General features: G+C 38.2%; 1 protein-coding gene across 1 annotated transcript in view; it reads left to right on the forward strand.

The window, feature by feature from the left end:
- Positions 1 to 13,176, forward strand: part of CACNA1C (calcium voltage-gated channel subunit alpha1 C) — a 1,426,303-nt gene that overhangs the window by 1,177,698 nt on the left and 235,429 nt on the right. Inside the window, 1 exon segment of the mRNA XM_053719677.1 lies at positions 10,950 to 11,115. Within this exon segment, the coding sequence (XP_053575652.1) occupies positions 10,950 to 11,115 (166 nt within the window).

Below are 13,176 nucleotides of genomic sequence, written 5' to 3' on the forward strand. Positions count from 1 at the left end.
AACAAAAAAGGTGCACTCTCAGGTCTTTTTTTAGTGAAGTAAACAATTACTTTATTGGAACGTTTTCGGGGATCTAGTCCCCTTCGTCAGCATGCTGATGTATATAATTATATATTATTTTTTTTTAATTTGTTCACTATGTTTTGTTTTCCTTCTTAAAGTTGTTTATGAATATTTATTTTTATCATATATTTTTTACACCTATCATGTTTTGAGTATGTATTTCTTGTTTTTATTTTCTTTTTTTACTTAGTTTACGTCTTTTGCCTCTTGTTCAATATGTAAGGTAAATATATATGATATACTTCCCTGTATGTACACCCCCGGACTTATCTTATTTGCTCTCCCCATTTTGAGACCTCTCTATTAGGGAGCCGCCTTCACTTGATCACAAGCTGATTGGTTAAGGGTCTGTATATAGGGCATAGCATTACCTGTAATTTTCAGCCTCTGATTAAGCGCATGTGCGCATGCGTGAAACGCGTCAGATGATCCTTGTGTTAGTCACCTTGCACCTGGCAACTTTTGCTGAATAAACCTTTTCAAGCCTTGAGTCTCCCGTCTCCGACCTCTCCTTTTGGAACTCTGCCTTTTGTATCCAGCGGACAGGATACCGCTATTTGGTTCACTGGGGACTCTGCCCTATTGCCCGCTTCTCACCGTTGCTTATTGGTTCCTTCACTGACCTCATTACTGAGCGCTTACAATTAGCGCTGTCGCCCTGACGTCAGGGCGTTCTTGTTACCACGTGTTGACGACTGAATCAGCGAGTTGTGGCCATTTCCTGCCGACGGGATCAGGGGTATCTACCTAATGGGACACGCCGGTAGATGTTGGATACAACAACTGTTTGTACAGACCGTCTGGTTTCAAGGTTTCAGATCGGATCCACTTGCCCATTAGGATCCTTACTACACAGTTCAATCGGAGCACAGCTAAGTATCACCACATTTCTTGTACCACAACTGGGTTAACTTTTAACCTTCTGCAAAAATAGGAGACTCTAACGACCTGTTTCCAGATATCTTTTGTTCTTGTGGTTACTTGTCAACAGGATCCCTTGTTTTGTTGGACACCAACATATCATACTCACTTGAGTACATTTGTTCTATTTACTTTGGGAGACTGTAACACTTTGGGCGCATTAAAGTGCCCTTGGAACTTTCCTAGCATTTTCTTAGCTGGTTGTCAACATTTGTCATCTTGATCTACAGTTGCGTTTTTCATGTTCTGATATGCTTGTTTTATTTCCTGCTATCTGTAAATAGGGCAAGGCTTGTGTGTATATTTATATTCATATATTTTTTACTTTGTGCTTAGTGCAGTTTCCATAATGGCTACTATTTCAATACCCACAGGGGTTATAGATGAAAATAAAAGAAAATGCATTATGGAAACAGCACTAAAAGGTGATAAATCAACGAGTGATTTCATTAAGGAGGATGATATCACTAATGTTTTTTCTAATCTGGAACAACTTAGGTTCAAAGAAACCAATTTATGGTGGGATATTGAATTTTTGGAGCTCTACATTTCTGAAAATAGAGTTCCAAGGGGTTTACGTATGAAAAAATTTCCATCATTTGCACTTAATAATTTAAAGTTCATGGAAGAATGGAATGAGAGTTTAACTAACTGTTCCATAATACTTATGAAACAACTATTGAAGCATTAAAAAGAGGAGAGAGACACAATCCTAATAGATATTAATAAGATCACTGAGTCTCTGCAACCTTTTGTCACAACACAGAAATATGCAGACTATACTACACAACTTAATGAAACTATTGATAAATTAGATACCACCTTATCTAATCGTAAAGTACATAAGTATCATAGAGATGTAAAGGATTATGAATTGGATATTGTCTATTCTTGGCAGCAACAAAAACCTAACAAACGTAATTGGTCCACCAGTAGCATTAACAAATCCAAGAGTAAAAACAATAAAAAAGGTGATAAGAGGGGGGGGGGAGCCAACTCCAGAGCTGACCGGTCGCACAGCCTAAGAGCTCCTGCTATAATATGATAAAATGCTAATTTAGCACTGAGCCAGCACAAAAAAAAGTGGGCATTCTACCAGATCAGATACCCTAGAAGACATATACAACACATTTCATATTGAGCCGGGTATGAGTGAGGAGATCTAATAACCCAGGTGTGTTTGTGCACAGGACTACTACTTGGAGCGGCCATCTTGCGGCCTGCCTGGTGTTAGAAGGGAAGAACAAGATCAGCTGCAAACTACTAATATATCCCCTGGATTCGGCGACCACCTCGCTACTACACTATGGAGCCTCCGGAGGCCATTCTGGAGGAAATTTACAGCTTTTTAGATGGCTGCCGCGAGATGCTCGAATACTCCTCTAGGTCAGCGCCCCAGCAAGTCGTAGCCGCAATACACATGGAACACGCTGCCTACATTTTTCCTGCTCTGGGCGCGGCTGAGATAGAGCCTATGATAGTGGCGGAACTGCACATAATGGAGTGGGATGCCGCGGCTCACACCACAGCTGAACATTCACACTTTGTCAGTGCTGCCCCCAGGGCACCGAATATATCGGACCAGGGTTTTTCAGTACGACTCCTTGTGACCGCGGCACCCATGAAGAGGGCATGTCCTCAATTAGAAGCGGGACTGCCTCGCTGCGCTCCAGGGGTGGAAAGTAGAGGCAAGGTTTTGGTGGCGAGCCCCGAAATTAGCGCATCAGCAACTCCAACTTGTCAGCTTGGGGCTCTTACTATTCCCAACATGGCGGTAGAGAAACCGGAGATGGGGACTCCTCTATTACATCAGATTCCAGCGGAGGGTGAGGAGAAGGCATACAGCTTTATCTCTAATCTTTTGAATGTAACTCTCCCAAACTCTGAGCTGACATCTGCAAAATTTTGGCCTAACAAGTGGATTTCTTCTCTGGGGTCTAGAAGGCAAGTTATAACACAAACACAAATTGTTTTTAGCGAACTCAAATGTGGAATCGGCTAGCATGTAGATGAACATTAAGTGGTTTAAAAGCGAGATGCTTCCCTGCCATGTTGAACATTTGCTTTTTTTTTTTTTTTTTTGCAACCCCCGGTGACTCTGGAGCGATTGAGAGCGATGGCGCTTCCATTTGTTTACTGTTCTATGCCCAATATGCCTCACTGACTGTTAACAGATGGTTCATATTCTGGACGTTTTGTTACATCGATAAGGCTATTTACTACTACTGTTACATCCTTAGTTTATATTTGCACCTTCATTTATGCTAATGTGCTTAGGATCTGTATGCTTTAATTAGCCTGTTTTAGTATGTAGCTTACACGACACTAAGACACTGTTGTGGCCTAATTATTTATAGATGTCAGCAGTGACACCTCACGCTTCCTGATATGAATAGCTGGGAACCCCCATATCCTTCAATCTATTTAATCTGGGGCTCTACAGCTCCACATGCTGCAACTATGTGTTTACTCCTGGAGTTTTTTTTTGCCTTTACTGGGATTCCTTTTTTCAAATTCAATGTTTGGTGTTGTTCCAAGTGATGGACATACGTTTATATGCACAACTGTTTGTATTGTTTTCATAATTAATGTGTCCAGGAATATAAATGTTCCATTATGTTTACTGGATCCATCCCTTTATTGTTATGATGTTTTCCCATTGTTGACATCTCCGCCTATAGCAGATCTTTTACTCATTTAAATGTGGGTGACAGTTTAAATAAGGTGTGTGCCTGTTGCTGGGCATAGGGCCCGTGCCTAGGCAGCAGAAGCACACTAATGTTTTATTCAGCTGCTTTAGCGCTTGTTCTCCCTATAGGAATCATCCCCTTATAGCATCTGCATTTTATATTTTTCTGTGAATTTAATTATCTCTTCAGTCCCAGTGTGTAATTTTTTGGGGTGAGGAGACGCTTCCCTGTTCACTTATTTTTAAGGGCAAGATCCCCTTAGATAACTAGCTACTAATAATAATACCTAATAGGTTTGAGCCTGCCTACAGTAAGTTTTGTTCCCCTCCTCGTCCTAGATAGATACCAATCTCGGCGTGGAATAATGTTATCCCCTATTTTTTGTTTGTTGGCTCATTGATATATTGACTAGTATACATATCAAAATCACGCCCAACCACAATTTGAAGTACAACATCAATTCAATACTCCAAGTATGTTCCTGTTGCAGGCTGGCCCTGCATTAACATTCCCATCATTTGGGATCTATATACTTACAACACTCATAATGCAGCGTTACTATCATGAGTAGCTAATCTATATTTACTTCTCCCCTAGTTTTCCACATGCTCTTGAGACCTTAATTAGAGTCATGTTAAGTTTTACCCACCTAGTTTAAATAACCACCTATAGTAGTTAGCCCAATTACAACTTATTTCCTGTGCATCTGTTTGGCAAATTTAGAAGACAAGCTGACATCTCTTATCTGCTTCTCGTAGGTAACTCATCACCTCCACCCCCCCACTCCACTTAATATGCCTCCCTTAAGTGGGAGGACTGACTACGCGGTTTTTCTCATATATACCGCATCCTATATACCCTCCTTTCTAGCTAAATCTTGCAGGTTATCATTATACTCAGTTTTATTTTTTTCTTAATCTATGCAAGATTGTCCAAATATATATATGCACGTAATAAAATTATCCCTTTAGCACCTTACTTAATTTACACACTATTCATATTAGTATGAGATAAAATTATAAAAAACTGAGGTTTATCAACGAGACCCACAAGTGGTCTCTTTTGTTTGCACATGCCTTCTTTTATCTTAAATGCTTGTGATGGTCCAAGAGCGGCCTAGGATTTTATTTAAAAGGCATTTCAATATTTGGCATTCTATGTATCTCATGGTTGCATGATATGTAAATTGTTACACTTGCGTTTATTTTCTGTGTTTGTTTCCTCATTCTTGTAACACTAAATCTTACTGTATGTGACATGCAATGCAAGAACCTGTTTTTATGACTATTGTATGCCTTTGAATATTCCTCAATAAAAATTATTATAAAAAAAAAAAAAAAAAGGTGATAAGAGTAAGAATAGCACAGGTAGACATGTGACCTTTTCAAGTATTGACACTGATCACCAAGACTCCAATGGCTCTAACTTAGATGAAAATCAAATGTTAGAGACACCTGAGCCACATCAAGGGAGTCTAGAACCTAGTACTAGTAGAATAGAACTTAAGACACTAGTTAAGCAACCTATACAAACCAGTAGCCCTAAAAAAATTGAAGGCACTTTTCGGTACCCCAGCAGGGTCAGAAAAACTGTAAAGAAATAGCTGTTATCAACCTCTCTGATGTAAGTTTGTCTAAAGTAGAAATTGATTTACTAAATAAAGGTTTGACGTATGCACTAGCTCACAATTTTGATTTAGTTAACACACTTATTGATATTAATAAATTTGTTTGAAAGTTAGTTTTGAGGAAACATTTTTTACACCATAACGAAGACACACAAATTGGGGATGAACCCCTTCCCACCCATGGTCAATCAGTTGGGTTGAAATATACTGATTTAACACACCTCACTCACTTGATTTCATTAGAGCAAGAATCAACTAGACAGATGGATTCACTCTTAAACACTTGCACTTCATTCACTTTTAAAAATACCACATATTTTTATCCAGTACACTTGAGACATCAATTATTAGATTTATATCAGAGAGTAGTTGAAAAAGAACTTACTGAACTCTTTAGGACAGTTGAAAATAATTTTCCATCCATACCATACGATAACATTACCAAATCTCAAAGATTAGCACTAATCAAATTACAGAAGAATGACAATATTGTCATTACCCAGGCTGATAAGGGGGGGCGGTTGTTGTGTTAAATAAAAGTGATTATGTCACTGAGATTAATTCACAGTTGAGTGACAGCTCTTTATATACTAAACTTACCTTCAACCCCACTTACTCTTTCAAGAACAAACTTTCCCATCTTTTGGACTTTGCAGTAGAGAACCACTTTATGGATAAAGATTTAGCTTCTTACATTTTTGTTGCAGAGCCAAGTACCCCTTACTTTCGCATAGTACCCAAGATACACAAACAGTTAACTAACCCTCCTGGGCGGCCCATAGTGGCCAGCAATGGATCACTGTGCGAAAGGTTGGGGAGCTGGTTGGACCACATACTCCAGCCGACAATGTTATCTCTGCCTGGCTATATTAGGGATAGTGCCCACTTAATTACACAATTAAAGGACATCACCTGGAAGGACACATATACTTGGGTCACCATAGATGTGGCAGCCCTATATTCCAATATCCCCCACACATTGGGATTAGAATCCATTAATTTTATGCTACACAGACACTCTAACTATGGAGACCAATTCATTGCCTTCATTGTTCAAGTTACTGAATTCTTACTACAACATAATTTTTTTATGTTTCATGGGGAATACTATCTGCAGAGATGTGGTACGGCAATGGGGGCAAAATTTGCCCCGGCCTATGCCAACATTTACATGGGTTGGCTAGAACTGAACCGCATCTTTGCAGATAGTTTCCCTTTTGCCAATAATGTCATTCTATATGGGCGTTTTATTGACGATATTATTGTCATTTGGGACACACAGGATCATAACACGGTTGACTCTTTTGTCAACTTTATGAATGATAACCAATACAACTTGTCCTTTACTGCCCAGATTAGCTCCAATAGTATTAACTTCCTTGACTTACTAATTGAAGCTAGGCAGGACAAAATCCTTACCTCAACTTATCGTAAACCTCTGGCAAGCGTGCAGATTCATGCCACATCTCCCACCTAAAAAGAGGAATTCCCAAAGCACAATACCTACGTTTACGTAGGAATTGCACAAATGTCACTAAATTTAACCTTGAAGCTCAGGAATTGACTATTAGACTAGTGCAAAGAGGTTATCATAGAACCACCCTCAAAAAACTGAAGCTACAGGTTGCTCAAATGGATAGCCAGGAATTATTCACATCTAGGAAGAAGAATGTAACCCTATTTAATAAGGGTGGTTTAGATCCTCAAAATCAGAACACCCTGTTTATAACACAGTTTATCAGGCAATAACAGATCTGCAATATAGTCAAGAAAAACTTGACTATACTGAAGGGGGATGATGCTTTAGTAGAAGTATTAACAAAGGGAGTTAAATGCATAGCCAGGAAAGCTCCTACTTTAGGAGACTTAACTAGGAAAAATTTAGCTGCAAAACCTACACTAAATGTTGCCAAAACTAATTGGCTTAGCCTTAAAGTTGGTTGCTTTAAATGTGGCCATGTCCCTTGCAAGGCGTGTACCTGCATTATCGTTACTGATACCTTTACTTCTAGCGTCACGAAACAAACATTTCACATTAGGGATAGAATTGACTATACTTCCCAATTTGTCATCTATTTGGTTAATTGCCTCTACTGTTCCCAGCAATATGTTGGGATCACTACCCCTCCCTTGAAAGACAGAATCCGTCAGTATTTACGGTCTCTTGATGAAAAAGAACCCAGAACACCCGTAGCAAAACACTTTAGACAGCATGGTCTAGGGTCTAGATATTTTGCTTGTATAGGGATTGATAAAATAAAAATGCATCCTAGAGGGGGTGATAGAGAAAAGAATCTCCAAAGAAAATAGAATTTTTGGATTGTCGAACTACACACCAGGGCCCCTGAAGGTATTAATAAGAGAATGGATGTAGACCTATTCATTGAATAATATTACTCATATTGTATGGCTATTGGTCTTAATACATCAATTCTCTTATTAATATTTTTGTTCCAGATTAAATACAATGATGTATATAATTATATATATTTTTTTTATTTGTTCACTATGTTTTGTTTTCCTTCTTAAAGGGACAGTCTAGGCCAAAATAAACTTTCAAGATTCAGATAGAGCATGTACTTTTAAACAATTTTCCAATGTACTTGTATCACCAATTTTGCTTTGTTCTCTTGGTATTCTTAGTTGAAAGCTTAATCTAGGAGGTTCATATGCTAATTTCTTAGACCTCTTTCAAATTGCATTTTAATAGTTTTTCACCACTAGAGGGTGTTAGTTCACATATTTCATATAGATAACACTGTGCTCGTGCACGTGAAGTAATCTGGGAGCAGGCACTGATTGGCTAGACTGCAAGTCTGTCAAAAGAACTGAAAAAAGGGGCAGTTTGCAGAGGCTTAGATACAAGATAATCACAGAGGTTAAAAGTATATTATTATAACTGTGTTGGTTATGCAAAACTGGGAAATGGGTAATAAAGGGATTATCTATCTTTTAGAACAATAAAAATTCTGGTGTAGACTGTCCCTTTAAAGTTGTTTATGAAAATTTATTTTTATCATATATTTTTTACACCTATCATGTTTTGATAAGTGAGTATGTATTTCTTGTTTTTATTTTCTTTTTTACTTAGTTTACGAGTTTTTCCTCTTGTTAAATATGTAAGTTAAATATATATGATATACTGCCCTGTATGCACACCCCCGGACTTATCTTATTTGCTCTCCCCATTTTGAGACCTCTCTATTAGGGAGCCGCGTTCACTTGATCACAAGCTGATTGGTTAAGGGTCTGTATATAGGGCATAGCATTACCTGTAATTTTCAGCCTCTGATGAAGCGCATGTGCACATGCGCGAAACGCGTCAGGTGATCCTTGTGTTAGTCACCTTGCACCTGGCAACTTTTGCTGAATAAACCTTTTCAAGCCTTGAGTCTCCCGTCTCCGACCTCTCCTTTTGGAACTCTGCCTTTTGTATCCAGCGGACAGGATACCGCTATTTGGTTCACTGGGGACTCTGCCCTATTGCCCGCTTCTCACCATTGCTTATTGGTTCCTTCACTGACCTCATTACTGAGCGCTTACAATTAGCGCTGTCGCCCTGACGTCAGGGCGTTCTTGTTACCACGTGTTGATGGCTGAATCAGCGAGTTGTGGCCATTTACTGCCGACGGGACCGGGGTATCTACCTTATGGAACATGCCGGTGGATGTTGGATACGACAACTGTTTGTACAGACAGTCTGGTTTCGAGGTTTCAGATCGGATCCACTTGCCCATTAGGATCCTTACTACACAGTTCAAGCGGAGCACAGCTAAGTATCACCACATTTCTTGTACCACAACTGGGTTAACTTTTAACCTTCTGCAAAAATAAGGAGACTTGAACGACCTGTTTCCAGATATCTTTTGTTCTTGTGGTTACTTGTCAACAGGATCCCTTGTTTTGTTGGACACCAACATATCATACTCACTTGAGTACATTTGTTCTATTTACTTTGGGAGACTGTAACACGTTGGGCGCATTAAAGTGCCCTTGGAACTTTCCTAGCATTTTCTTAGCTGGTTGTCAACATTTGTCATCTTGTTCTACAGTTGTGTTTTTCATGTTCTGATATGTATATATATATATATACATACTGTATTTGTAAAAAATAAAAAATGTTTTAAAGAGATATGGTATATGACAAGGTGTTTGACTGGGAAGGGCTAAAAGGTGTGTGTATGTGTGTATATATATATATATATATATATATATATATATATATATATATATATATATCAAAGCTGTTTAGTTTTATGCTTTTAAGGGCTGTAAATGTCAGAAAGACAAAAATAGTCTTTTTGTCTTTCAATAAAATGTAATTAATATACCAATGTTTGTGTAAATATGTATGAATATATATATATATATATATATATATATATATATATATTCTTGTTATGTATATAATATATATACATATAAGAAGCTTCAGTTAAAATACAGAATTTCCTTAAACATACTTTAAATAAAACAAATCAACTCACAAGTACAACACATATCAATAGCATTTAATGACACAAGAGCAGGGCATACTGTCAAATATTTAAGTTTTTATTTTTTTTAAAGTTTACTCCTCATGACCATATACTTCATACACACTCTTCATTCCAAGCCAATTATTAGGCAGCCTCTTTCTCAGCACCGGCACTCTATGCTTCACTCTCACATCCTCGTTAACCAAGCCCTGTCTACTTTCACTGTACAAAATGCTGCTCATTATCATCAGTCTTCATCTATTTTTTTCACCTACTCTCTAAATTCACCATAAACATTGTACTATTCAAACATCACTCCGTTTTTTATCTACAGTATAATTGACTTCAGAACATTCTAAGGGGACGATTTATCATGGCCCGAATGGGGTCAAATACCCCTCTGGAAACAGGAGTTAAGAAGCAGTGGTCTTAAGACCGCTGCTCCTTAACTCGTCCGCCTGCTCTAAGGAGACTGACAGCCTCTGCTAGCGGCGTATGCTGTCGGCATTTATCGATGTCTGGCGGACATGATCGCTACAGCGGATCATGTCTACCAAACAAATGATAAATCGGCCCCAATGTCTCTTTATGATGTGGCAGAGATTGACCTTTGGGCAGATTATGACCTGTCTGTGTTCCACGGGCTGCATTTGTATAATCTGTTCAAGAGAATTAAAATAGAGGCTAGTGATTGGCTCACCAGGTGCATTCAGCTATCTCCCAGTAGTGCATTGCTGCTTCTGAGCCTACTCTTCATCAGTGGATACCAAGAATACAAAGTAAATTTTATATAAGTACATTGGAAAGTTATTTAGATTGCATTCTCTATCTAAATAATGAATGTTTCATTTTGACCTTACTGTCCGTTTAGTTGTATGCACATTAACTTCTTATGCTGCTAGTGTAAACTCATAATTAATCTAGGAAATAGCGTGCAACACCGCACTATCTGATCTATTTCCCCATTTATTTTTAATGATCAGACAAATTCCCGATATCTTTATCATTTTCTGTGCATAATTTCCTTCTTTCCTCATTTTCTGTCTCTTGGTAAAATTCTTCATCCAACTATTTTATTCTCTCACTTTCCCATCTCATGTTTTGCCTTTCCTTGTTATCCTTTGTTTTAAAACCATGTGCTCATTCCTTTCCACTTACTTTGGCTTTTAGATGTGCCACAGGTGAAGCCTGGCAGGAGATTATGCTTGCGTGCCTCCCTAACAAGAAGTGTGATCCAGAGTCTGAGAGCCATCACTCCACAGAGGGGGAGTTTTCTTGTGGCAGTAGTTTTGCTGTATTTTACTTCATCAGCTTCTACATGCTCTGTGCTTTCCTGGTATGTCTGCACTTCTAAAACATTGACACCTCTTTTTTGTATTATGCACACAATGTGTTTTATAAATATATATATATATATATATATATATATATATATATATATATATATATATATATATATATATACGGTATATATATATATATAAATATTTTTTTTGTATTTATACACACATGCACTATATGGCTAAAAGTATGTGGACACCACTACTAATTATTGAGTTCAGGGGTTTCAGCCACACCCTTTGCTACTAGGGGCATCAAATCCAATACTCTCCATAGATATAAACATTGACGGCACAATTAATTGTACCAACAAGCTCATCGACTTTAAACGTGACACTTTCATAGGATACCACCTTTGCCACAAGTCAGTTTGTGAAATTTTCTGGTTTACTAGAGCTACTCTGGTCAACTGTAAATGCTATTATTTTTTTTAAAAAATGTGAAAAGCCTTTCCAAAAGAGTGATGGTTGTTATAGCTGAAAGGGGGGGGGGGGGGCTAGCTCGGGGGGGGGGGGGCTTGCTAGCTCTATATTAATGCCTATGGTTTTAGAATAAGATGACCAACAAGCTCACATGATGTGATGTTACGGTGTCAGCATACTTTTGGCCATATAGTTTTAGGCAAGTGTGGAAAAAATGCTGTAGTAAGAATGCTTTCAAAAATAGAAATGTTAAAAGTTTATTTTTTATCAATTAAAAAATGCAAAGTTAGTGAACAGAAGAAAAATTTAACCACAGCTCTTCTGAGGAATTAGACTGCCTCAGTTGCTTCTGTCTCTTCATGTAATCTTAGACAGGGGGCAATAGTATCACCTCCAAGTCTCCTTGTTCTTTACACAGAAGATAGTTCTAAATGACTTTGGGATCATTGTCATGCTGAATAAATTTGGGGCCAGTCAGATGCCTAAATGATGGTATTGCATGATGGTTCTGCCTGCACTTCTCAGTAATTCTGAACAAAACATCGATTTGCAGAAATGCAGCCCCAAACTTGCAAGGAGCCTCCATCATACTGTTGCCTGCACTTACTCTTGTACCACTCCGCCAGCCCTTTGGCAAACAAACTGTCTTCTGCTACAGCCAAATATTTAAAATTTAAATCATCAGTCCAGCACCTGCTGAAATTATTTTTCACCCCCAGTTCCTGTGTTTTTTCATGCCTAGCTGAGTCGCTTAGCCTTATTTTCACATCAGAGGTATGTCTTTTTGGCTGCAGGTCTTTCATGAAGACCACTTCTGACCAGACTTCTCCGGACAGTAGATGGTTGTACCAGGGTCCCACTGGTTTGTGCCTATTCTAAAGCTGATGGCACTGCTGGGCATCTTCCGCTTGTGGATGAAAATAAATTGATGTGTTTTTCATCTGCTGCAATAAGTTTCCTTGGCAAACCATTGCATCTGCGTTCTTCAGCATTGTTCATTTCTTCGTGCTTCTTCAAAAGAGCTTTAACAGCACATCTGGAAACCCTTGTTTGCCTTGAAATTTCTGCCTGGAAGAGACCTTGCTGATGCAGTATAATTACGTTGTGTATTGTTGCTGTGCTCAGTCTTGCCATGGTATATGTTTTTTTACATATAACTGTCTTCAGCATCCTCAACTTGATAGCAGAGTTTGGCTGTTCCTCTCCGTTTTATTCCTCATACTCAGCGGTTTCTGTTTCAGTTAATGACTGTGTTTCAACCTGCATATTAAATTGAAGATCATTAGCACCTGTTTGGTATAATTGTTTAATCATGCACATGACTACCTACCAAATCCCTGACTTTGCACAAGTGTACCTAGAAGAATTTATGCTGCTTTGAAGGCAAAGGGTGGTCACACCAAATATTGATTTTATTTACATTTTTCTTCCGTTCACTCACTTTGCATTTTGTTTATATATATAATGGGCAGATATGACAGAATGTTCTTATTAAGGCAGAAACTTGTTTTATCCTTTATTGACACTTATGTTTAATGGGACAGTATACCCTAAAAAAAATCCCCTTTAATTTGTTCCCAATAGTCCATTTTACCTGCCAGAGTTTAGTAAATTGTTTCTATAATTTAGTATAG

The sequence above is a fragment of the Bombina bombina genome, chromosome 6 (assembly GCF_027579735.1).
Source record: "Bombina bombina isolate aBomBom1 chromosome 6, aBomBom1.pri, whole genome shotgun sequence".
Classification (NCBI taxonomy): domain Eukaryota; kingdom Metazoa; phylum Chordata; class Amphibia; order Anura; family Bombinatoridae; genus Bombina; species Bombina bombina.